This window comes from Lepidochelys olivacea (genome assembly GCF_965140295.1).
Source record: "Lepidochelys olivacea isolate rLepOli2 genome assembly, chromosome: 5".
NCBI classification, from domain to species: domain Eukaryota; kingdom Metazoa; phylum Chordata; order Testudines; family Cheloniidae; genus Lepidochelys; species Lepidochelys olivacea.
In genome coordinates, this window is record NC_140415.1 from 90,188,503 (window position 1) to 90,215,458 (window position 26,956).

The 26,956-nt window shown below is 42.0% G+C and overlaps 1 protein-coding gene across 1 annotated transcript in view; it reads right to left on the bottom strand.

The window, feature by feature from the left end:
* Nucleotides 1-26,956, bottom strand: part of AOPEP (aminopeptidase O (putative)) — a 391,354-nt gene that overhangs the window by 108,835 nt on the left and 255,563 nt on the right. Inside the window, exons 18-19 of the mRNA XM_084629083.1 lie at nt 1,277-1,339; nt 524-607 (exon numbers count right to left, since the gene is read on the bottom strand). Of these exons, the coding sequence (XP_084485209.1) occupies nt 524-607; nt 1,277-1,339 (147 nt within the window). The remainder of the gene's footprint in view (nt 1-523; nt 608-1,276; nt 1,340-26,956) is intronic.

The following is a 26,956-nucleotide window of genomic DNA, read 5'->3' on the forward strand; positions in this document are numbered from 1 at the left end:
AAGCCCGTGCAATCGTGTTTTCAGGAATCCCTCTCCACTACAAATGGAAGATGCTTTCAAACCACACGTTAAAATAAAGTGTCAGCAATGCAGTCACAACATTTATTTCTATACATCTTGTATTTATCTAATTGCCTAGGGACACCCCCTACATTTTCTATTACCCTGCTCTCAAGAGAGAAAAACAATGTTTTTCAGTTAACTGTAGTTTAACATGTCTTTTCATTGGCAAATAAATATCACAGTAACTGTCGATAACCTTTCAAGTACTACAGCATTTCCTAAGTGTTCTTATCTTTCTTCTTCAAAATGGCTTTCGCGCTCTTTATTAAATATGAATGTAGTTTCTCTACACAGCAAACACACAGACATTCAAACTTTACCAATTCATGGTGTTCTTTTCTGTGTAGTCAGCATAGTAGAAGAATATGGTTCTTTGAATGTTTTAAAGTGTGTCCCTTGAAAATGTTTAGAATATGCTTCCTTTTATTCCATCACATAAATGCACATCAGGAACCCATACCTTTCGGAAAGCCACTTCATCCTGCCTTCGTTTCCTTTTGGTCCTTTTTCTGGCTCTCTGGTTTGCTTGAATCCATTTTGTGACCTGCAGTTCAAAACCATAGTGCTTTTTTAAGATGAAGATGAGACCTGAGTGCAGCTACCCAGCATGAGTAAGAAACTATAAACAGATTGAAGACATATTTTTCCATTGCTTCATTGGAAAGAAAAAGGAAAAAAAACATAACACTTTTCCAGTCTAGAATGACATGCTCTTAAGTAATCCAGTTAGACACTTGTGCATAGTCAAAATGGGTTTGTTTCCCTTCATCGTATGCAGCATATTTTCCTTTTTGCTCTCTATTTAAACAGCTTTGTTCAGCTTAAGTTTTTTAGCGTAAAGAAAGTATGGCTGATGCCAAGCCGAAAGTTATCATTGTGTGTGCAAAAATCCTAGGGAAAGTCTCTACTCTCTATTTCTTACAACCTGGCTTCAAATAACCGCCACACACTCAACTGTTGTTCCTGAACAGCAAATGCATGTTTTAAATTATCAGGTAGTTATTATTTAATAAATAATAATAATACACCTTATATATTTATAAACACATTTATATTCTCCTTTTATAAACAAACTAATTATTTTAAAACTAACACAGGAAGAGGGGATCAGGTGGGAAACCTGGCAGGAGGCAGCTTTGCAAGGACAGAGGTGAGAAGAGAAAACAGTAAACATGAATAATTAAGAGCTGGAAAATGAAAGCGTTCTCCTCACCTCATCATTCACTTGCTGGACTAATCGACACTGGTCCCAAGACTGACACTCTTCCAGCAAAGGCTAAAAGGGAAACAAAGTGCATGTTTATTCAGGTTTTCGAGATTGCCCTTTGTAAATAGGCTCCACTTTTTCCTGCTCCCTCCCCTCCAAATACAGCCTCCCTGATCTGATGCAAAACTTTGATCTCTCAGATTTCCCCTGCACAGCAAAGCACAGGCTTTTCCCTCCCAGCCACTTACAAAAATCTTAACACTTTTTTAATTTTTTTTTGGAGGGTGGGGGCTAAGAGGAGGGGTTTACCTTGATTTGAGATCCCACTTCTCTTCAGCAGCTCCCCCCCCTCCGCTTGCTGCTTCCCACGGCACACGCGGCCGGCATTTGTTATTTTGCTGTGGCTGCTGTCGGTTTGGTGAGTAGCACCGGCCAGTCTGTTTTGCACGTATTTATGTATTTTGTATTGTCCCTCTCCTCTCTGCGATGCATCCCCAGGCTGATGGGAGTGAGCCCTGCCTCCCTCTTTCAGCAGAGCAGCACTAGAAACCTCCTTAGGAAATGAAACACCTAAGGGGGTGCCCTTGCCCCTCCCTCCCCTGTGCGCCAGTCTCTTAGAGCTGAGACGGAGAGGAGGAGCCTGCCTTAAAGGTATAGAGACTGGAGTGAGCCGTTAACCCACCACTTAAAGGTGTGGAGAGATCACAGCTCTTAATTTGTCCAGCACTGTGGCACAACAATTTGATTTTTCCCTTTGGAAACCTTTTCCTCCATAAAATATTTAAATGGTTAAATTCACTGTAGTGTCCTAAGCATCTCCAGGACCTTTTGGATTCAAACTCCGGGATAAAGGATCATATATATTAGAGATGGACCTGGGTATATGCATATGAGTGCATGCATATGGGTGCAGATTCAAACTTCCTTAAAGTTATATGGGGTATTGATATTGGGTGATCTGGTTTAGCTCATTATAAAGACAAGAGCTGAGTCATGATTTCTGGATCCAGATCCAAACTATCCCAGTATGCATCCGATGAAGTGAGCTGTAGCTCACGAAAGCTCATGCTCAAATAAATTGGTTAGTCTCTAAGGTGCCACAAGTACTCCTTTTCTTTTTGCGAATACAGACTAACACGGCTGTTACTCTGAAACCAACATTCTGCTGGCATTCATGAATGGGTGTTGTAGTTCAGCCCATTAGACAGACAGACCCAATTTTCCCAAACTGAACTACCAGATCTGAACTACCTCAACATTTTTGGGGGGTGGAGTGCTTCAGTTTGGACTGCTTCCTATCCTATTCCGGAGGAAGGTTTTCACGTATTTTCTCCTCCTCCTGCCCACCGTAGGCCACAATATCTCAAGGAACAGATTCAGTATTTAGGATAATTTTTCAATAGTTTTCTTTGACCTCAAAGGAATCCAAAATTATGTCAAGTGACTCCCTCGGAGACTCTGAAGCACATTTTTAACGCAAGATCTGAGTTCCCTTTTTGCTTACCATCCTTCCATAGCATTAGTCATATCACAGCATAGCAAACTCCTCATTTAGGTCCCAATTCAGCAAATCACCTCTACCTCAGCAAAGATCTCAAGCAGATAGTTAAATTACGCATGGAATTTAACCACATATTTAGATGTTTTATTAATAGGGATGGACTTAAAGATACCAGTTCAGCAAAGCTTAAGTCCAATGTGAATTCTGAGTAAAGGCAAAATCAAGCAACTTGGGCCAGAAAAAGTTGAAATTCACAAGTTGGAATTTTGTTTATGCTTTCATAATTTTCAATGTTAAATACAATACGTACAAAAGGGTGACTCTGTAAATTAATCACATCTGGTTCAATCAAAAAGATCTTGGAAAGGTATTTTCAATCTTTTAAAAATAATTTTTACTTAGTATAACAATTCCTTGAAAGCTTGAAATAGAAATCTGTGCTATCTGAAAAGAAAAAGGAGCATCAAAGCATTTGTTTTAGCAAACCCTCCCACATATAGAATTGGATGGACTCTGAAAACAGATGTAAGTAAAGTAAGGCAGGTCAAATTAGTGCCCACTAAATCTTGACAGTATCCCTTTAACTTTATCACTTTCCTTTAAACAACAAAAAAAAGTCTGTCCTACCCTTTTTTGCTTTATTGCCACAACATCCTTCTTTCAAGATCAAAAGCTTCAGATCAAAGCCAAGATCAAACTCCATACTTTAAATAGAAGCAACTTTGCCATGAAGTATTACACAAAGAAGAACTTCTTAGAAGAGATATCACAGTGGAAAAATCTTATTTCAGCCTTTTTTTTCACACTCACAACAGGGCTCCTTAAAAAGTGCATTGACGTAGCATTTCTGTTTTGTAAAAATACAACAGGTCTGCCACTCTGAAAGCTGCCATAAAGTAACTCTTTAGCTTCCTGTGCATTCAAATGGAGAAAGAATATTATATCGTGATTCAAAAAGAGGATGATCAAAAACATAAAAGTAAACAAAGGAAAATATGTTCCTGGAATAGGTGCAACCACTTTAAAGAATTCAACAACGTTAGATCAGTTTCTGAGTTAGATCATCCCCTCCCACAGAGAAAGTTGTGGGAAGACAAGTGTCACAGGCATCAAGAAACTGAAGTTATTCAAACAATCCCACCTTCTTCCCCACCATGAGAGAGAGATTCTAAAGCAGTGGTTCTCAAACTTTTGTACTGGTGACCCCTTTCACATAGCAAGCCTCTGAGTGCGACCCCTCTTATAAATTAAAAACACTTTAAAATATATTTAACACCATTATAAATGCTGGCGGCTAAGCAGGGTTTGGGATGGAGGCTGACAGCTCGCAACCCTCCATGTAATAACCTCGCGACCCCCTGAGGGGTCCCGACCCCCGCCCCCGTTTGAGAACCCCCGTTCTAAAGAAATGGATTTGCAGAGGAGACAATCTCCCAAACGCGTAGATACCAGGAGGAAAAACCCTAGACATGCAAAGACATGCAGGCTGACTCCCCTCTGCCCCCTAATGGCTGCACAGCCACTGAGGGGAACTCAACAGGAATTATTGTTTGTATTGCACTAGCGCCTGGAGGGCAGAATAAGGAGTTGGGGTCCCATTGTGCTAGCTGTGGTACACACCATAACTCAAGTAACCCCTCCCCCAATAAGCTTGCAATCTAAGCATAAGATAAGAGATAACACATTGATATAACAAACAGAAGGATAAGCACAAGGTAACAGTGAGAGGATTATGATGAGAGTAATAAGCAATGGTCATAGCACACCATCTATCTAGTCAACCATTAACTAGACTTAATGGTGCTTCAGACAGATTTAACTCCTTATCAGACTTGGAAATCCATAGATATAGTGAAAGATAGTGTGGTGGAGAACAGCTTGCCACCTGCTCTACTCCTTCATACCCCCTGTGACGAAGCAGGACTAACAGTTTCCTGCTTAATGTTTCCTCTGAATATTGTGGGGGTGCCTCAGTTTCCCCTATGTAGTTCTTAAGTATCTAGGTGGTGGGATAAGGGTGCATGGTCATTGCAGAGCCCTAGAGGGCAGGTGTGTGCAGGGGTTTGGACACAGGGTGAATGGCCAACACCCTGTTTCCTGGCAGCTGATGGCCTGGGCCCTTCCCCCCTGCAAGGTGAGAGCTAAAGTTGGAGAACAAAGGAATCAGGTGCCTTCCTGGTCTGGGAAAAGGACAAAGCCCAGAGGAGGAGGGGCTGGAGAGAGTTTCAGTTTGGGGCTGGCTGGGGACATGGAGTGAAGTGTAGACGTGGTTGTCTGGCTCACTGGCCCCCCAAAATGGACCTGGTTGAGGGGTCCTGTTCTTTGCACTTACAAGCTCTGTTTTAGACCATGTTCCTGTCATCTAATAAACCTCTGTTTTACTGGCTGGCTGAGAGTAATGTCTGACTGTGAAGTTGGGGTGCAGGACCCTCTGGCTTCCCCAGGACGCCACCTGGGTGGAGTCACTGTGGGAAGTGCACGGAGGGGCAGAGGATGCTGAATGCTCTGAGGTCAGACCAAGGAAGGTGGAAGTTGTGTGAGCTGTGTGTCCTGAAGACAGTCTGCTCACAGAAAGGAGACTTCCCCTAGATTCCTGACTGGCTTCGTAGGGAGCAGTTCCAGAGCATTGCCCGGGGACTCCATGACACTCTCACAATCCCATGTAGCTCCAGAAATAAAGGGGACAAACCAGTCTTATGTTTCATTTTTCAATTAGAAGAAAATACTCTCAGATCCCAAGCAGAGCTGTCCTAGATAATGACAAGATTTGACACAATTACCCACCCATCTAAAAGTATGCTAGAATCCTTTGCACTTTCAGCAGTATGATGAAAGCATAATTGGATTTTGATATATATGGGTAGAGATGCAGCATTAAATCAACTGGGTGCAAAATGTCCCTAATATTCTGAAGCCTCCTTATACCTGGTGGCTTAGCTTAAAAACCAGTGCTTAAAACCAGGCCTGAACCCACACATAAAATGTACATTTAGGATGGTTTAGAACACTGTAGGATACATCTGTATTGCAGAGGTTTGCTTAACTTTAAATGGAGATGGTGGAACTTGCTTTGAACTGTTCAAGCTGTGATTGCTACTAATGACATTTTCTGAATCAATAGAAGACTTTCATTGACATGTACTTCCCTTTACATATTGTAACCACATTGTCCCCAGCTTCCACCTGTCTAGGATCTCTGATGCAGAAACATTCAATATTGATAAACTAAAAAAGTCATCCGACCTAAGGTGAACTCCATTTAAACACTCTCTGACTTGTCAATAGCTTTCAGAGACTAGAAGACGTGGGGAGGAAAAGAACTGAAGAGGAAAGTGTAAAACTGTTTCCTGTAAATGAATTTCAGAAGATCTTTTACGAAGTGGAAGAAAGGGACAGGTGGACCAGTTAAGCCTGACCTTCCAGCCTCATCTCTAGAGGCCTGAGGTCTGATTTTCCTCTCAATTACCCCAATTCTTTATCAGCATTATAAATGCTCCCAAGTACATTATACATACAGTTATAAAAAGGTACATAGTAAAGCTATAGCACACAGAAGAGACAGAGAGAACTGTAAAGGTTTTAGAGTCACAATTCTGCAATGGCATCTATACTTTCAAGAGGATCTTGGTGAGATGCCCTGTAAGCTTGGAAGATATTTGGCTTCATCCTCCTAAAACACAAGATTTTGCATCACTCAGTATAATACCAAGACATCATTGAACTTCCAGTTTTGTTCAAGTTCTGTGGAAGTAGAACTTTACTGTCCTGACTGCATTTAAAGGGTGAAATCCTGGTTTCAATGAAGTCAGTAGGTGTTTTCCCATTGATGTCAGTGGAGTCAGGATTTTACCCCAAGTCTGTAATTGTTTTTCCAAGACATGAATGGATTTGAGATAAAAAAAAGACAAAGACATTTTGACTAGTTTAAATTGGAAGATTAATTTCTCTTAAGAACAAAGACAAGCTGTAGCCTCAGCACCAGCTGGTGTGGACTTCAGGCTGCTTGATGGAAAAAGGCCTAACATTCACAAACACTCTAACTCTCATGATAGCCAAAAAAAAAAAAAAAGCAAACTTTAGAGTCAGAAAATACCTGGGATCCCTTACCCAATGGCTCACAAGGTGATTTAATAATAGTTTCAAATACTAAATTGAGGCTCCAGTGTTCCATTGGGCATTGGATTTAGGGGCTTTGAAACCATGTTGCTTTCAGAATTTCGGAGCTGTGACTGAAGAAGCAGGCTAGAACTGGAAAGGAGGAGATGAATGGTACCCTTGGGCTGAGACTTCCAATGAACTACAGCTCAGACCATTATAAAAATCAAAACGAAGGAAATCCAGAATATTTTATGTGGACTGTCTCTGGGGAGTTCAGTTTCGACCTCATGCACCAAACATACCATGTCCTCCAAAAAGAAAAGGAGTACTTGTGGCAACTTAGAGACTAACCTATTTATTTGAGCATAAGCTTTCGTGAGCTACAGCTCACTTCATCGGATGCATACTGTGGAAAGTGGGGGGGAGAAAACCTGGATTTGTGCTGGAAATGGCCCAACTTGATTATCATACACATTGTAAGGAAAGTGATCACTTTAGATAAGCTATTACCAGCAGGAGAGTGGGGTGGAGGGAGAGAAAACCTTTTGTAGTGGTAAACACCCATTTTTTCATGCTTTGTATGTATAAAAAGATCTTCTATACTTTCCACAGTATGCATCCGATGAAGTGAGCTGTAGCTCACGAAAGCTTATGCTCAAATAAATTGGTTAGTCTCTAAGGTGCCACAAGTACTCCTTTTCTTTTTGCAAATACAGACTAACACGGCTGTTACTCTGAAACATGTCCTCCAAGTGTCCCTGTAAGCTTTGGTGGTGGACGGTTTTCTGTATTTGAGATCAAGCAGCTCTTGAACATACCCATATTCTGGGGTATATGACTGTCCAGATTCCATGCAGGGAGCCTCAGTTATTCTAAGTCCCTGTGAACACCTGTGCCCTTCAAGAGACTCTTTATTGTTGCTCTCTCTCACTGCTAGCATGATGTGACCAGTATCCTCCCTTGTGCACATTCCTATGTACACATACCATTTTCAGGCCAGACTTGCTCTTCCTGAAAATCCTTCTTCCTGTGCACTCATCTGAGGAGAAAGACAGAAGCCTGACAAAGCAGACAATGTTGTGGATGTATTTTCAAAACCCCTTCTAGAACACTCAGATCACCACCTTTGAAAATTCCCCTCCATATCTGTGTTACAAGCCACTCTATTAGTAGCCAGGCCATCAGAGAGAGGGTTCCCAGGTAGGGATGGATTGACATGTCTGCCTATTGAGCAATTATCCAAGACCAGATTCATAGCCTGATGGGGAAAAAAATTCTTGGCCATCTATGAGACAGATGAGAACTGTACTTGATGTGGCCTATAATAGTTTATAAAATGCTTGAATACCCTTCTCTCCTGAGCTTCACAAACACACACCTTTTAAATATCCTGGCTCAATGGGGATGGATGCCCAGAGCTTTGGAAAGGTAGTATTTTATTTTCCACACCTACCACTTCTACACCTCTACACTAAAAATAGCTGGCATATTATTTTCCAAAGCAGCTCTTGATTTTTATTATTTTATATGCTGAAACAAATGTCAAAAGAGATGGAAACACTAGTGTTATTCTAAACTTTAAAGATTTGGGCTATGTTTGGAAGGCTACTGCTATAATTATCCTAAAAGAAAAGCTGTTTGTTTGCAAGGTAACTCACACACTATTTAAATCCTCTATGAATTGTTTCAGTTGGCCAAGGAAAACAATGGGCAACGTAAGAATTAATTGGCTGCTAATCTCTGTGTTTTTCTTAGGATGTTTTTGCAAGCAATGGATTAAAATCAATGTTTAATGCTACACAGTCCCAGCTGAAATCATATTAGGAGAGCCTCAGCTAAAAATCTCTGCAAAAAAAGGACCTGTCCTCCCACTCTTTGCTATGTTTCCACCCCCTGCATATGTAGGTGGGAGAGTGGGAGCTTGGGAATGTGAATTTGATCCAGCACTGATCAGCCAGGCAGCAAACTCTTATTGTTCTTTAGATACCAAACATAACTAGGGATAAGCCCAGTCATTCTCCACATAACACAGCTTTTGTGCTCAGCAGTGCGATTAACAGAAAAGGGAACCACAAAGAGCTTTTAGAGCTTTATTAAACTTGTCATAAATAACATATTCTAATGCACAAATCTTAGGAATTCAGTTCACATTTATATTAGAAATGAAAAAAAATATTTAAAATAAACTTCCCCTTCAGGCCTTTTGCAGTTACTCATTCAGGTTTATGTACCATTTTTGTTCTCTGTTGTACATATATTATACTGTAAGAAAACTGAAAGGGAGAGATGAGAATCTTACTGTTTCTGATTTATGTTAGAGCAGGGATCGGCAACCTTTGGCACATGGCCCGCCAGGGAAAGCTCCTGGCAGGCTGGGCCGGTTTGTTTACCTGCAGCATCTGCAGGTTCGGCCGATCGCAGCTCCCACTGGCTGCAGTTCGCCATCCCAGGCCAATGGGGACTGCGGGAAGCAGCACGGGCCGAGGGATGTGCTGGTCGCCCTACCCGCAGCCCCCATTTGCCTGGGACAGTAAACCATGGCCAGTTGGAAGCTGCGATCGGCCGAACCTGCAGACGCTGCAGGTAAACAAACTTACCCTGATGGGCCATGTGCCAAAGGTTGCCGATCCCTGGATTAAACAATACTTGAAGTTTTTAGCAGGTCACTAAACTGAAGCCAGTGATTTATACTAAGGAGTCTCATTTAGTATTCATGGGTGTGAATTTTTTGGCATAATAACTAAAACTACTTCTTACTTCTCTAGCACTTTCTAATCAAGGATATGGAAACTGAGGCACAGAGAAGTTAAGGCCAACATTCTCAAACATGGCAGCTAAGGTTGAACACCTAAATCTATATTAGGCACTTGATTTGCAGAGGTGAGGTGAACTCATTTATTAATCTAAATGAGTTTAGGTGCCTAACATCAGCACCATATTTGCAAATTTTAGCCTAAGTGATTGCTCAGGTCACATAGGGAGTCTGTGTTATAACCATTAATTAGATTCTGTGCATTAACCAAAAGACCCTCTGTGATGTTACGCCCCATATTCTTTATAGAAATATGCTTATGATATGAATATGGCATAACTAAGATGTATTTTAAGCAAGATGGGTCTTGTGAGATATCATTGGAAAGATTATGATTTACTGAATGTGATTATCCAATGTATCATTTCTGTATCTGGAGTTAGGAATATTGACTATGTAACAATTACAACTGTGGTTATACCTGGGGAACACCCACCAGACAGTAATCTATCAGCCTGGATGGGCCATTAGGAAAGTCTTTAAAGATGCTGATCTCCCATCTTCTTGTAGTTCCTTCCTGTGGACATTACAAATAAGCCTTATCTCATGGTTGCTTTAACACTGCAAAAAGAAAAGGAGTACTTGTGGCACCTTAGAGACTAACCAATTTTTTGAGCATAAGCTTTCGTGAGCTACAGCTCACTTCATCGGATGCATACTGTCAAGGTTCCTCCCCCACTCTGAACTCTAGGGTACAGATGTGAGGACCTGCATGAAAACCTCCTAAGCTTACTTTTACCAGCTTAGGTTAAAACTTCCCCAAGGTACAAATTAATTTTATCCTTTGTCCTTGGAATATCCACTGCAACCACCAAACTCTAACTGGGTTTACTGGGAAACGTAGTTTGGACATGTCTTTCCCCCCAAAATCCTCCCAACCCTTGCACCCCACTTCCTGGAAAAGGTTTGGTTAAAATCCTCACCAATTTGCATAGGTGACCACAGACCCAAACCCTTGGATCTGAGAACAATGAGAAAGCATTCAGTTTTCTTACAAGAAGACTTTTAATAGAAATAGAAGTAAATAGAAGTAAAGGAATCACCTCTGTAAAATCAGGATGGTAGATACCTTACAGGGTAATTAGATTCAAAACATAGAGAATCCCTCTAGGCAAAACCTTAAGTTACAAAAAAGACACACAGACAGAAATAGCCATTCTATTCAGCACAGTTCTTTTCCCAGCCATTTAAAGAAATCATAATCTAACACATACCTAGCTAGATTACTTACTAAAAGTTCTAAGACTCCATTCCTGTTCTATCCCCGGCAAAAGCAGTGTACCGACAGACACAGACCCTTTGTTTCTCTCTCTCCTCCCAGCTTTTGAAAGTATCTTGTCTCCTCATTGGTCATTTTGGTCAGGTGCCAGCGAGGTTACCTTTAGCTTCTTAACCCTTTGCAGGTGAGAGGATTTTTCCTCTGGCCAGGAGGGATTTTAAAGGGGTTTACCCTTCCCTTTATATTTATGACACATACTGTGGATGAAGTGAGCTGTAGCTCACGAAACCTTATGCTCAAATAAAATTCTACACTTTCCACAGTATGCATCCGATGAAGTGAGCTGTAGCTCACGAAAGCTTATGCTCAAATAAATTGGTTAGTCTCTAAGGTGCCACAAGTACTCCTTTTCTTTTTGCAAATACAGACTAACATGGCTGTTACTCTGAAACCTGTCATTTAACACTGCAAGGTCATGTGATGATGTCACTTGGTATGAAATACCACCTTGGACACTGCTGGTACTTTTCCACTGAAGAAGGAGGGTAGCGATCAAACAGGGAAACAAAAGATTCCCGCCATATGTAAATTATATTTAAGGCTAGAAAGTGAATTAATCAAGGTCGCCAGTTCTTCACTGAATCCCCACCCAGGATGACTGCTGTAACCACCCAAGACTGATCTGGGAAGAAAGGACTGGGACCTGGGCTGAGACAGAGGTCTAGCCTGTGAAGAGAAATTTCTGGAACTCTAAGCTGCAGAAACTCTGCAACCTGCCTTAAACAACATTTAGGGTGAGAAATTACTATTTGTAACCAGTTTCTTTAGTGAATTAAGCTTAGGGTGCATGTTTGTTTATTTTGCTCAGTAATCTGCTTTGTTCTGTTTGCTATCCCTTATCACTTAAAATTTAACTTTTGTAGTTAATAAACTCGTTTCTTGTCTATTCCAAACCCCAGTTTGTGCAATTCATAACTGGGGCTGGAAGCAAAAAGCTGTGCATATCTTCCTCCACATTGAGAGAGAGGGCGAATTTCATGAGCTTACGCTATGTAGATCACTATACAATGCAAGACAATATAATTTTGGGTTTACACTCCAGAGGGGGTATGCACCAAAGCGCTGGGCAATTCCCTGAGCTGAGCCCTCCCACACAGAGCTGACTGCAGACTCTGTGTGATTATACAGCTGTGTGTGTCCCTGCCTGTGTGTGTGCTGGAGAGGGGGGCTTGAGAGCCTGACACAGCAGCACAGTGTGGGGGAGGGGACCCAGGCTGGTGGAATGCCAGCACATCAGGTGGCACTTCCATACATAATTTTCTATTATAAAATCATATGCAATAATGATCAGAATAAGCAGAGAATCAAAATGGCATATTATTTTAAATTTCTCCAAAACTACAACAGATTTTTTTAAACTTTGTGTGATATAACATACATCTTAACACTCTAAAATTCAAGTCTGGGGCATTTTTTACATTTAATTATTTATAATTATGTCTAAACCACTCAATAAACAAAATATGTCCATTTCTGGATCCTACCCTATTAGTACCTTAAGTACAGTCGGTAGAAACATGTAAGTGAAATTCATAAAATTACACTGTATGTGAAGAACCATCTTTAATTCAGATCAATGTAAGTCTTACCTACAAAATTAACATTTACCTACAGTATACTTTATATAATGATAACTTGCCAAATATAAAATAATATTGCCTGCATCAAATTCTTCATATACAGTAGTTAATTGACTTGGCTATTGTCTTCATATCCCTTTAAAAGGGCATGATCAATAGTAACAGTGTATAGAAACGTTTTGTTTGCACAATCTATCTTGGTCTGTTTCTGTTCATGATTCATCTGGATCTATGCACCTTACAATATGCTACAATTTGTTTCAGTGCATTTCTATACATCACAAAATCTCATCCTCCTGAGTGTTTATTTAGACGGCTGAAAATGAGATGGAGTGTTAACAGAACTTCTAATTTCTGAAATGACAGACCACCAATGAATTTTATTTTTAAAGGTTTGTTTCATCCTTATTATTATTAGAGATTCAACTAGCTAATTTATTGTATTGACCTACACTAATTTAAATACATTAAGAGCATTTTAAGGATCATTTAATTTCCCACTCTGCAAACAGTTTAGTATCCCAAGGTGACCATTATTCTTGAGGGCAACTATCTATTTTTCAAACGATATCTATCACCAAGCGTAAGTATTTTTCACATATAATTAGCAATTAAGATTTCTTCAGATTATATCTCAAAATATCAATTATATACTCTGCAGTGATTTGAAAATGCATGCACACGTCTCCGTGTTCTGTTAGGCCAAAAAATAGTTTGAGGTTAGTTATGTAGCAAGTTTGAGCATTAAAGCAACAGCATGTTATTCTTGGGACCAGTACTCACAAGATTTGAAATGAATCTAACAGAGTCACTATTCATCTTCACAGAGTGAAAAAAATCTAAAAACCCTATGCCAAATCATGGGGTTGAATAAACTTTGTCTACTAAGCAGAAGTCCATATTGCCAATGCCTACTCATGTACCTGACTGGCACAGATGGAGAGGATTTCAGTTGTTTGTTGCCTTCCCCATCAAATATTTACAAATATCACATTCAGACAGAAATCTTAGAGGTAAAACATGACAAGAAATACCAAGGATTAAGTTACATAGTTCAGTGGAAACACTGACCCTGAAGGAGTTACTTCTTTGCTGAATGCCTGTCTACACACACTGTAAAACTTAGATAAACAAATGATAACTATCTTCTAGAGGTGTAAGGGGAGCACTCCTTTTTAATGGCATTTGGATTTGGTCAGTTTGTTAGTAATTGACTGTTAACTATTAATTTATGATGCATCATCTATGCAGTCTATCCTAAGAGCCCCTTAGTCATCATTCTCTCTTAGTAATAGGAAACAGGAAATCTATAAAGTTTGTAAGTGGGACAACAGCCAGGAACTGGCCTTAGTAACAACCTATTATTCATAGTAAATAAAGGTGTTGGTGTAACATGCCCCAAAAGTTTATATAACCAATGAAAGACATTCCTTACATCAATTTTTGGCATTTCACAATTTATATTTTTCCTGGATTGTTTAACTGGCTCATGAAGTTTGGCCCTCAAGCTGGACAGTCTAAGAGCCAGCCAGATACAAAACCAGATACTTGCTGAAATAATCTAAACCATGTAGAAAATAGCAAGAACATGTAGAAAATAAAGAACCTTAACAACCATGAATAAACGAATATCAACTAGTGGAAGAATTTTCTTGACCTTACATCTTTGGAGAGCAGTGTGCACATGGTATATTCATTTTCAAACAACACTAGAAGATGGGTCTTAAATGACAGATTATGCATAGAATGCCATATAATTGTGAATGCTACTGAAAAGCATTTTCAGCCAAGAAACAAAACCAGCAGAGGAAAAGTAGGGAGAGGGATAGCTCAGTGGTTTGGAGCATTGGCCTGCTAAACCCAGGGTTGTGAGTTCAATCCTTTAGGGGGCCATTTGGGATCTGGGGCAAAAATTGGGGATTGGTCCTGCTTTGAGCAAGGGGTTGGACTAGATGATCTCCTGAGGTCCCTTCCAACCCCGATATTCTATGATTCTAAGGAAACAAAGGTTTAAAAAGACTAAAACAAACATGGCACAATTCTTAATAGTCTCTAGGAGGAGTTTATGTTCAGTTGTTCATTCAGAATTAGTGGCTCTATTCTGCCACTCATGCTCATGTGGAATACTGCATACTGGAATCAAGTAGAGCAAATGTGGAATAAAGTCCTAAGTAGGAACAGAAAGAGACAAGCTGGGCAAGAGGGCGAGAGAGCAGGAAGAAGGGTACTGTCAACGCATGCAATCTGATTGTGGTATTTGCTGTTTTGGCCACTGTATTGTTAGCAAAGAGCGAAGTTGAATGCAGGATAAGTTGAACAAGTAGAATTTTATTAGACTCCGTGCACTGCTCTGTCTACATAGCTGTGTTTCTTCTAGCCTAACTCCATTAGTTTCTCAGTTCCCCTGCTGTCTCACCCATAACAGTTCTTCCGGGGAACATGGACTCTCTGGCTCTGGCCCAGGCCTACACTTAAAATTTAGATCAAGCTAACTATGTTGTTCAGGGGTTTGTAAAAATTCACACCCTCAGCACCACAGACCTAGTTACCACTGCTCAGGGAGGTGGATTACCTACATTGACGGAAAAGCTCCTTCTGTCACTGTAGGAAGTGTCTATACTGCAGCGCTACAGTGGCATAGCTATAGTGCTGCAGCTGTGCCATTGTAGTCCTTGTAGTGTAGACATAGCCTTTAGTTCCACTGATCATGATTCAGCCACAGGTCACGTAGTCTTGTGATTACATAAAAATTTCAAATTTCATTTAAGGAACATATCTCACCACTTAAATATATTCAGTTCAAGTACTAATGGAAAATGTGTCATGAAAGAGCATATTGGCTACATATTTTGACTGAGAAAGAGATATTTTAATTTAATGTGACACTGAGGATGATCACTTCATCATGAAAGAGCAAGTTAGATTTTCACGCATAGTATCTTACCAATAAATAATGGTATTTTTCCTGTACTAAGAAAGAATTCAATTTCAACAGGAACAGGAGAAAATGGAGACAAATTGGAGGGCGTTCAGACTAGTGAACAAAACCAGTTGAAGGGGTGTAGGGATCATCTTATATATTGGTTGTCTAAACAACAGCTAAGGAGAGTTGAGGGTGGGTGAAGATAACTGTTTATATATATTTTTAAAAGCATTATTTATTTAGGGAGTAATAAGAAGTTCTAAGTAGAGTAATCAGATTACAAAGAAAAAAAATGCTGCAACTATAGGGAAATCTTCATCGACAACAAGCTCTATCAGACTGTGGTCTTAAGAAAGGTGTGGAGGCCCCATCACCTAAGACATTTAAAACTAGACAAGATAAAAACATGAGAAAATATACTTTAGAGAGCAATCCAGTAGTGGCAGAGGTGGGGGGTATTGAGTGGACTTATACATGCTTTCCAGCTCCAAAAGCTGCTGAGTGCTTCTCATTCCACTACATGTCAGCTTAACTCATTGACCAAAGTTACGGGTGTTACGTCATTATTAGCCTAGCACAGGATGCAAAGCTGCTACAGTCCTGTGGTGACTCACTTCTGAAACTTCAGTACATCCTGAAGACTGCTGATGCTCGATCTGATAAGTGGCAAATTCAACAACCCAGTACGTTTGACCTTATTTAACACAGCCACGGTATGTTTCTGGAAAAAATTATTCAGAAAATGAGTGGGTGCTGCAGAAATATGTACATTCATCACATGTACTCTATTATGTTGTTTTGTAGCCAGAAGATAGTCATGCTGTTCTGTGGAATTCTTCCACATCAGAAAGGATAGGCCAGTCATTACAACACATCCTCTGTTATATGACTTGATTTACACAAGTGCATGTGAGATCAGAAACTAGTGGTTACAAATTGGAGGATGCACAGAATGACTTTATTATGGGTGAGACAAGGTCACTGAGGTAATATATTTTATTGGACCAACTTCTGTTAGCGAGAGCGACAAGCTTTTGAGCTTACACAGAGCTTTTCTTCAGGTTTTATTATGGGTGTAATACTAATGGAGATTTGCTAGTATTCAAGTTTTGCTAGTTATATTTTACATGACTGTAGTGCCAAATCTCTGTGGTCCTGTGCAAAGACTGTAGGGGCAGGATTTGGGGTAACATGCTGGTTGTAGGCCAATGGCAGAAATAGAGAAGCTTCCACTACACAGATTTCCAGTCCTCTGCTTCATGGTAGAGAATTGTAAGGGATACAAAAGGCTAATTCTTCCAGTGGGATGAAGACACCTCAATAGGCCCACATCCACATCCTGGTATTCATTCCTCTCCACCACTTGCACAACTACCCAGCCGAGTTTCTTAAGATGGACACTGGCGTGAAGATTTTGAATAGGAAAAAAAAAAGTAATCTCTGGAGGTGCTTCTTGGATGTGTAATAACAAATTCCATAGAATATTAAGTGCCTGCAGGTTGTATGTTAGGATAATCCTGGAGGAAAAATCTTAAACCCATTTTAGTGGATAATACTGTAAACTACCTGGGATAGTGAAGTCTTTTTGTAATCTTCTCTGTATTCTGCGGCTGATGTGGGTTTCCTGAATGGAAACCAATAAAAGAAAAAAAATCAAATAGACTGGCAACAACTAGATCCACTATAAAAATTATAAAAACATGGAAGAAAGATGAAGGAGCCATTTTACTAATTCAGAATAAGCAGTAGGACACACACTAACCCTGGACTACTGGAAGTTGGAAGCTGTGCCAGGTGTTGCTGGAAAAGTAGTTTTCCCCATATTTGCAATACAGCTTTAGATTTTATGTATGACCAAAATATTTTGATAATTTGGGCATTCTCACTTTATGTTTCCTCCAAATAAATATCTACTGATGCATTATATGTTTTATCCTGAGTGATGTCAAGCCCTCTAATATGATCTGTTTAATATTATCAGCAACACTGCTGGCTTTTTTGTGCTTTTTTGTGCAGTGGGAACTTAAAGCTGGGGCACTCAGAATTTTGTGGGAGCTCTCAGATTATCAGGTTTATGAATGACTTAAAATATTACACTGTATTTCAGTGTTTTTAATATTGTGTTGGCAAAATAAAAATGAAAAGCAGAATGGGTCAGATTGTGAGATAATTACGTAGCCAGAATCGGGAGCAACAGGCGCATCATGGTGGTGAGAGTCACAAACTCCCTCTTGATCCCTTTAATGCTCATGGGAGGGATTAAACTACTCTGAGCCTATACCCATTCCAGCAGTACATACTGCCTGACAGTCTGGAGTAGCATTGTCACCCAGTCGATTGGGGCTGATGGGAATGGAACTTTAGTGCCATGTATTCATATGGAAGAGAACACAACAATTCTACAGAGCCTGGTTCCACTTCGGTGCTGCTAGCCATGATCCATGTAGCCAACACAAGGACATAAGGGGGTGGTTTGTGTCCCCATACAGCCCTGTGCCAGCACACTAGCCAGGCTACAATTTGCCCCAAAATGAAAACTGTCTAAACTACTACTAAATCAGTTCTAACATAATATATGAGTAGCTTTAGATTATAATTTATAATGCAAGTTACTAACATCTTGTGAAATGCTGAGCACCCTCAGATCCCTTGACTTCAGTGTGAATTGAGGATCCTCAGCTTGCAAAATTGACCTCTCACTAACTAAGGTGTCCTATTCACTGAATGACAGGAACTCCAGCTTCTTTCACTAAAGTGGAAACCAGTTCCTGCAAGAGCGTGAGAATTGCTAAAGGCAAAAAGGGTAAATAATCAAAAAAGTTATTGATGGAAAAGAGTGAGAGCGGGAAGAGGTCAGTGTGCTGTTCTCAAAGGAAGAAAGAATAGTAAACCAGTATCATTTTAGCTGGCGTTGTTGTTGTTTTTTACAGAACATCTGAAATCTCTTTGTTCTTTAAAGACAATCTATAGTAATTTAGACTCTGCTGGATTTGTAAATATTTTTACCACAGGTTTTGCCTATGTAGGCTCTTGCAACAGATATTGAAATGACTTGCTAGCAGTTCTGGATATTCTTAAGTACTAATCATAGTTAGGAAGACATATGCAGCTCAGTTTTCACACCAACCAAAAGTATTATAGATTTCTTTTGCTTCATTTTACTCCCCACCTTTTTCCATAATTTTTGGTGTCACACTCAGAACAATCCCTTACAGTGATGGATAGAAGTAAAATTCCACAAACCATTTAGTGGCTGATTATTGGTGTGCTGACTCAGTGGCGCACAATTAACAACACTTTTTTCTCCTTCCATCTGGATAACTGTTCTAAAAAGCAACCTTCTTGTTTGCTGTGTGGAATACAAAACTCAGCTAAATATGCCTGCTGTTATTCCTAATCAAGTCATAATCCTTTACAGCAAACTTTGCAGAAGAGTCTGAAAAGTCACTGGCTTGGTACCATGCCTGAAGTTTCTACATAATGCTCTCTAAATTCACTGACAAGAAACTTTGTTAATTCAGATTTAAACTTGCCCGATGGTGCCTCCTGCCCTTCCAGAACATTGAGTTCAGCTCTGAAAACCCAGAAATGAAGGCTTAAGGTATGTACCACCTCCACAATGAAACCTTAACTCTGCTCCATGGAGCTGGCAATAGCCACTGGGAATGGTTCAGTAAAGCTACTGTCATAAATTGACAGGAAGAAACAAAGAGAATGTGCCATTGTTTACATTGTGTGACAGATTTGAATTCCAGTATGTATTTGCATGCTCTCCAGCTGTGTTCACGTTAGGCAGAGTTGTACTGAAAGTTAGAGGGATTAGTTACAGCAGGTTGGAAGAGTTGTCACAAAACAATAACAGAAAATGCGGTAATAGCAGTAGTGCTGAATGACCAAAAAGATTAGTAGCGACTGGATGTCTAACATAGTGAATGCCATTGAAAATGAGATAGGATCAGAGGCTGAAATAGGGAAAAACAAGTTAAAAGTTACTTAGACAAGTTAAATGTCTTCAAGTCATCAGGGCCTGCTGAAATACACTCTAGAATACTCAAGGAGCTGACTAAGAAGATATCTGAGCCATTAGTGATTACCTTTGTAAAGTCATGGAAAATGGGAGAGATTCCAGAGGACTGAAAAAGGACAAATATAGTGCCAATTTATAAAAAGTGAAATAATGATAACCGAGAGAATTACAGACCAGTCAGCTTAACCTCAGTACCCAGAAAGATAATGGAGCAAATAATTAAGCAATCTATTTGCAAACATCTATAAGAGAATAAGGTGATAAGTAGTGGGCAACATGGATTTGTCAAGAACAAATCTGTCATACCAATTTAATAGCTTTCTTTGACAGGGTAACAAGTTTTGTAGATTGGGGGAAGTGGTAGATGTGGTATATCTTGACTTTAGTATGGCTTTTGATACTGTCTCATAAACAAACTAGAGAAATAAACTGGTTAGAAATCCATCCCCAGAGAGTAGTTATCAGTGGTCCACAGTCAAGCTGGAAGGGCATATCAAGTAGGGTCCCATAGGGATTAGTTCTGGGTCCGGTTCTGTTTAATATTTTCATCAATGATTTAGATAATAGCATAGAGTACACTTTTAAAGCTTGCATAATATACCAAGCTGGGAGGGGTTTCTAGTGCTTTGGAGGACATAAATAAAATTCAAAATGATCTGGACAAATTGAAGAAATGGTCGGACATAAATAGGATGAAATTCAATAAGGACAAATGCAAAGTACTCCACTTAGCAAGGAACAATCACTTGCACAATGGGAAATGACTGCCTAGGAAGGAGTACTGTGGAAAGGGATCTGGGGGTCATAGTGGATCACAGGCTAAATATGAGTCAACTTCATTCTGGGATGTATTAGCAGAAGTGTTGTAAGCAAGACACAAGAAGTAATTCTTCCGATCAACTATGCACTGATTAGGCCTCAACTGGAGTATTATGTCCGGTTCAGGGCACCACGTTTCAGGAAAGATGTGGACAAACTGGAGAAAGTCCAGAGAAATAACAACAATTATTAAAGGTCTAGAAAACATGACGTATGAGGGAAGATTGAAACAATTGGGTTTGTCTAGTCCCCCTCTATTCGACATTGGTGAGGCCTCATCTGGAGTACTGTGTCCAGTTTTGGGCCCCACACTACAAGAAGGATGTGGATAAATTGGAGAGAGTCCAGCGAAGGGCAACAAAAATGATTAGGGGTCTGGAACACATGACTTATGAGGAGAGGCTGAGGGAACTGGGATTGTTTAGTCTGCGGAAGAGAAGAATGAGGGGGGATTTGATAGCTGCTTTCAACTACCTGAGAGGTGGTTCCAGAGAGGATGGTTCTAGACTATTCTCAGTGGTGGAAGAGGACAGGACAAGGAGTAATGGTCTCAAGTTGCAGTGGGGGAGGTTTAGGTTGGATATTAGGAAAAACTTTTTCACTAGGAGGGTGGTGAAACACTGGAATGCGTTGCCTAGGGAGGTGGTTGAATCTCCTTCCTTAGAAGTTTTTAAGGTCAGGCTTGACAAAGCCCTGGCTGGGATGATTTAATTGGGGATGGGTCCTGCTTTGAGCAGGGGGTTGGACTAGATGACCTCCTGAGGTCCCTTCCAACCCTGATATTCTATGATTCTAGTCTGGAGAAGGGACGATTAAGGGGGGACACACATGATAACAGTTTTCAAGTACAATAAAGGTTGTTACAAGGAGACAAGAGAAGCAGCAATGGACTTAAATTGCAGGTTTAAAGGCTGGTTCAGGTTGGACATTAGGAAAAACTTCCTAACTGTCAGGGTATTTAAGCACTGGAGTAAATTGCTTAGGGACATTGTGGAATCTCCATCATTGGAGATTTTTAAGAGCAGGTTAGACAAACATCTGCCAGGGATGGTTTAGTTATGTAGTCCTGCCATGAGTGGACATGCAGGGGAGTGGACTAGATGACCTTTAGAGGTCCCCTTCTGTCCTATGATTCTAAGATATGTTCCTTGAAACATTAAGTATGTCTCATTTCAGTGCTGCAGGTTGTATCAGTAGTGATGACAGGAGTAATCTTATCATAGGGATCGTCAGCAGCCTGGTGAAGGGACTGTACCATTTAGCAAGCCTGGAGTGATTTGCGTGGAGTAGACTCAGTATGAGCATAGGCCAGGTGTAGATAGCACCACCTTGCTGCTCCTGACCTAAACCCAAGCTTTGCCTTAGCAAAGAGAAGACGTTAACAATTTGTCCTACAGTGCTCATGTACACTGTTCCCTTCATGTTCTGCAGCATCTAAAAAGGCTGAGTGCTAGTATGTATGTTAATGGCATGCTGGGGCATTGCTCAAAGAGGGCAGAGTTAAGATTGTGTTGTGGAACTGATGTTTATTTTAACTGTGTATTTCCTGGTTTTCAGAGGTTTGAATGCAGCTGTACTTAATGTTTTGGAAGGGCACCAGGCACTCCCTGGACAACCTTATCTCTGTGTTAAAGTATTTTGTCAGTGAAGTTCCTAGGTGTTTAAAAAGAAAAATCACAAAATCAAAAATATGTTGTTTTTTGTAGGAGATACTGTTAAATTAGGGAAGTGTAGTTACCGCTCTGGACAGCACTTTGAACTCCGATGCACTAGCCAGGTACACAGGAAAAGCCCCGTTATCTGATTTTTTTTAATTAATAAAGAATGCATGGTTTCAAAACAATAGATACTTTATTTCAAAGGGGGGAGGGTGGTTGGCTTACAGGGAATTAAAATCAACAAAGTGGGCAGGTTTGCATCAAGGAGAAACACACACAACTGTCACACCGAAGCCTGGCCAGTCATGAAACTGGTTTTCAAAGCCTCTCTGATGCACAGCACGCCTTGCTGTGCTCTTCTAATTGTCCTGGTGTCTGGCTGCTCAAAATCAGACATCAGGCGATCTGCCTCAACCTCCCACCCTGCCATAAATGTCTCCCCCTTACTCTCACAGATATTATGGAGCACACAGCAAGCAGCAATAACAGTGGGAATGCTGGTTGCGCTGAGGTCTGACCAACAGCACCAGCGAGCTTTTGAACATCCAAAGGCACATTCTACCATCATTCTGCACTTGCTCCTTACTACTGTCCAGGCTTCATGAGCCATGGGAACAAGGGGTAGGCTGGGGTAGGTGTGACCATGCAGTGCTGCCAGCTGGGAGAGCAGCCTGAGGCAGAAGCCTCCAGCTCACAGGAGAGCAGTGTTGCAGCAGAAGCAGTGGAGCCGAACACCATGCCCTGGAGGTTGCTAGGAGCTGGGCAGGGAAGACGTTCCCAGAATCCCCAACCAAGCTACATGTCCGACGAGGACAGCTACCAGTCCTACTTCACTGTCTGCTGCAGAGTTGCAGGAAAGCAGAGTTGCAGCGGAAGCGGTGGAGCCATACACCATGAACGAGGACAACTAGCAGTCCTACTTCACTGTCTGCTGCGAAGGCACACAAGAGCTGCTGCTGTGTAGCAATGCCAGCTGCTGCAGGTGCTTCTGTGTCAAATGCTTGGAGATCCTGGTCAGGCAAGGTACCTCGGGCAAGGCAAAAGAGCAAGAGCCCTGGAGCTGTTACATGTGTCAACCATAGAAGTGGTATGGGGTGTTACAGCACCAACCGGACTGGAATGTACAGCTGCAAGACTTCTTCACCAGCGACAAAGGACAGGAATGTGATGCACCTAAAGTCTAAAAAGGCACGCACATTTCCCAGAGTCACTACCCTTGATAACAGAACATAAATGATTGCATTGGCCACTTGGATCACAGCAGCCCCCACAGTAGACTTGCCCACAACAGCAGTGGTGACGGTGAGCTGAGCGGGCTCCATGCTTGCCATGGTATGGCATCTGCACAGGTAACCCAGGAAAAAAGGCGCAAAATGATTGTCTGCTGTTGCTTTCACGGAGGGAGGGGCAACTGATGACATATACCCAAAACCACCCGGGACAATGTTTTGGCCCCATCAGGCATTGGGAGCTTAACCCAGAATTCCAATGGGTGGCGCAGACTGCAGGAACTGTGGGATAGCTAGCCACAGTGCACCACTCCATAAGTCGATGCTAGCCACTGTAGTGAGGACACACTCCGCCGACTTAATGAGCTTAGTGTGGACATATGCAATCGACTGTATAAAATCAAATTCTAAAAATCGACTTCTATAAAATCGACCTAATTTCGTAGTGTAGACATACCCTAAGTCTGCAGCTACAACTTACTCTTAGCAGTATAGGAGGATCAGAGAGGTGGGAAGTGGCCCATTCATCTCAATTAGATGTTCTTAGCTAAAAGAGAATACCCAGTTAAGATGAATACAGCCTCAAAACAAGTTCTGAAAGGTGTGAACTGATTCACTCATCTCACTGGATGTTCTTATCTTCCCTCCCTTGGTTCCAGTGCTTGTGGCCAAACACCATGCACTGATTAGGCCTGTTCTCAACTCCTCATTTGGTTTCAGCACAGTATGCTTGGTGCATGCCCTGAGCATGTTCTCAACTCCCAAATATGATTTCAGTGCTGCATACAGTGCCAGGCATCTAACTTCCCCATTCCATTCCTCACCCCAGTGTCTTCATTGTATGCCTGTGCCATGGATCTAGCGCAGAGGTGGGCAAACTATGGCTGGCGGGCCACATCCGGCCCGCGGGACCATCCTACCCGGCCCCTGAGCTCCTGGCCTGGGAAGCTTGCCCCCGGCCCCTCCCCTGCTGTTTCCCCTCCCCCAGAGTTTCAGCTCACTGCACTGCTGGCACAATGCTCTGCGCAGCGGGGCTGTGAGCTCCTAGGGCAGCACAGCTGCAGAGCCACGGCCTGACCTGGTGCTCAGTGCTGCACGGCATGGCTGCCTGTCCTGGTGCAGCCGCGCCACCAGCTACCGGTGCTCCAGGCAGCATGGTAAGGGGGCAGGGAGCGGGGGCGGGGGTTGGATAGAGGGCAAGGGAGTTTGGGGGGTGGCCAGGGGTGTGGATAGGGGTCGGTGAAGTCAGGGCAGGGAACAGGGGAGTTGAATGGGAGCATGGGTCCCAGAGGGGCAGTCAGGAAGGAAAGGAGGGGTTGGGTGGGAGGTGGTGGGGGGAGTCAGGTAATAGGGAGCGGGGGGGGAGTGGATGGGGCAGGGGTCCCGGGGCGCAGTCAGGAAGGAGAGGGGGGTTGGATGGGGTGCTGGGGGGCAGTTAGGGGCGGTGGGTCCGGGCACGGTCAGAGAGAAGGGTTGTTGGATGAGGCAGGGGTCCCGGGGGGCAGTCAGGAAGGAGAGGGGAGGTTGGATGGGGCAGGGAGTCCGGGGGCGGTCAGCGGACAGAGAGCAGCAGGGGTGGATGTGGCTGGGGTCACCGGGGGGGGGCGGGGGCCGGGCCATGCCTGGTTGTTTGGGGAGGCACAGCCTCCCCTAACCAGCCCTCCATACAATTTCAGAAACCCAATGAGGCTCTCAGGTCAAAAATGTTTGCCCCCCCCCCGATGTAGCGTGTCTGTTCTCAGCTCTCCACTCACTCTCAGCATGCCATGCACTGAACTTGCTTCATCACTTTTCCCATCATGGCCTCAGCACTGTGGGAACATATAATGAAACAGGGAGAGAAATGCTGGGGGGGCGGGTAATAGAGATCTAGAGTTTAGGGGAAGAGCTGAAGCCTTCCTAGATCCCACACTGCGCAACTCTGATCTTCCTTCCTTTCTTCCCCTCATACTCCTGTGCTGCTCTGCAACCATCCTTTCCCCCTAGGAACAGCTGCGTCAAAGAGAGGGGTGAGCCTGGAGCCCTTTCCCCACTGTTGAAGTCAGCTATGGGGAAGGGAGGGAGTTCCGGGTTCTTTCATTGATCAGGGAGCAGTGAAGGAAAGGGGAGCCCCCAAGTCCCCTTCCTCAGCCTTGTGGAGATGCAACAGGGAGGAACTATGTAGGTAGGGGGTATTTGTAGGGGAGAGAGGGAGGCGGAGGAGGGCACAGATGGTTCTACTTCCCTTCTGAAGGGGAAGGTGCCCAATTTTTTCTTCTTATAGTTCTGGTGTCATGTTTCTGAGTTCCTAGAGAGCAAAAATCCTTAATAATTGAGGAACCAAAGCAAAACTACATTTTTCTTCAGCAGAACTCTGGTCATTGAACTGGGTTTTCAAAAACAGTGTTTAGATGATCTCTTGCATTAATAAGAGTAATTGTTTAGGGTGTGTGTTGGCAGCTCAGTAGCTATGGCAGAGCACAGCCCTAAGGATGAAGGTTAGCAGAGAGGCAAAGCCACCATCCTATACCTTCCCAACCCTCACACCTCCTGCACTGCTCTAGCACCCCCGCATTCCTCCCCCTCCCCACTGCTCCAAAATCACCATCACACCCAATATTCCAAATGTCAGGACCAAAAAGGTGATAAGAATCTGAAAATGTTATGAGCAGCTCATGTTAGGGGACCTGTCTATCAGAAACACCTTGAACAAATGAGCCAACAATTCGCTTTCTTTTGATCACACTCAGTTCCATTGTTCAGGAAACCCATGAAGAGTATGAGTTATGATTACATTACCCTAATTGATTACTATAGTCCTTCATCTTCCCTCTATTTAATTAATGCTGATTTCCTTGACAATACTTCTAAAGTAAAATCAGAATCTGCATGTGGATTTTAGAGTACTTTAAAATGTCTTGGTTTCAGGGTAAAACTTACAAAATGCACCCCTGCAGAATGCAGGCAAAAGGGCAGGGAACATACATAATACATTCTCTCAAAGCTGCCAATGGTAGTGCTCAAATTCATGGTGCATGGGTGCAGCTCATGTTCAATGAGCAGTGATAGTCACCCTGAACCGCCTAATTACTGAGATACCACATTGCCTGCAAACCTTCTGGCTTCCAGAGAGCCCTAATCTTGCTGTACACATGCATTTCACTTTTTGTAGGCACTTCAGTTTGGCATGTGCTGACCTGGAGTTACAAACTTTACCCTTAAAACCTTTTTCAATATTGCTTCCCCAAGGGGACAGTGGGTACCATGAACTAGTTTAGATATATCCCAAGCAACTGAGGTCAGTTTGGGAAAAATCAGAGCCAGAGGTTGAGCCTGAGGTGTGCACAAAAAGAGTTAGAAGAACCAGGTGATTTTGTAAAATTTTTTTTAAGCTGACTCTCAGGAGACCCTGGCTCAAATGACCACAAATTTGGACCACTAACACAACCAATCACCCTCAAGAGACACAGCAAATTCAATCTGAATAATCGTGCAGATTTTAGAGAACTTACAATAGTCAACCTTTCAAGAGAAGTAATGCTCAACCTTAACTAGAGCAGAGGTGGGACTTCTCTATAACACACATAATTCATGTAACAGATTGGGAAGATCTGTGATCATACTCAACATTCATGAAATATCAAAGTACAGATAATTTCATATTGGAAAGCACACTTTCCAATGATCACAATGTTTAATAATAAAATAAGGTTTCAAAGATTTTTCTTTTGGCAGCTTGTTTGCAATGGATAAAACTGTAACTAACAAAAAGGTGAGTCCC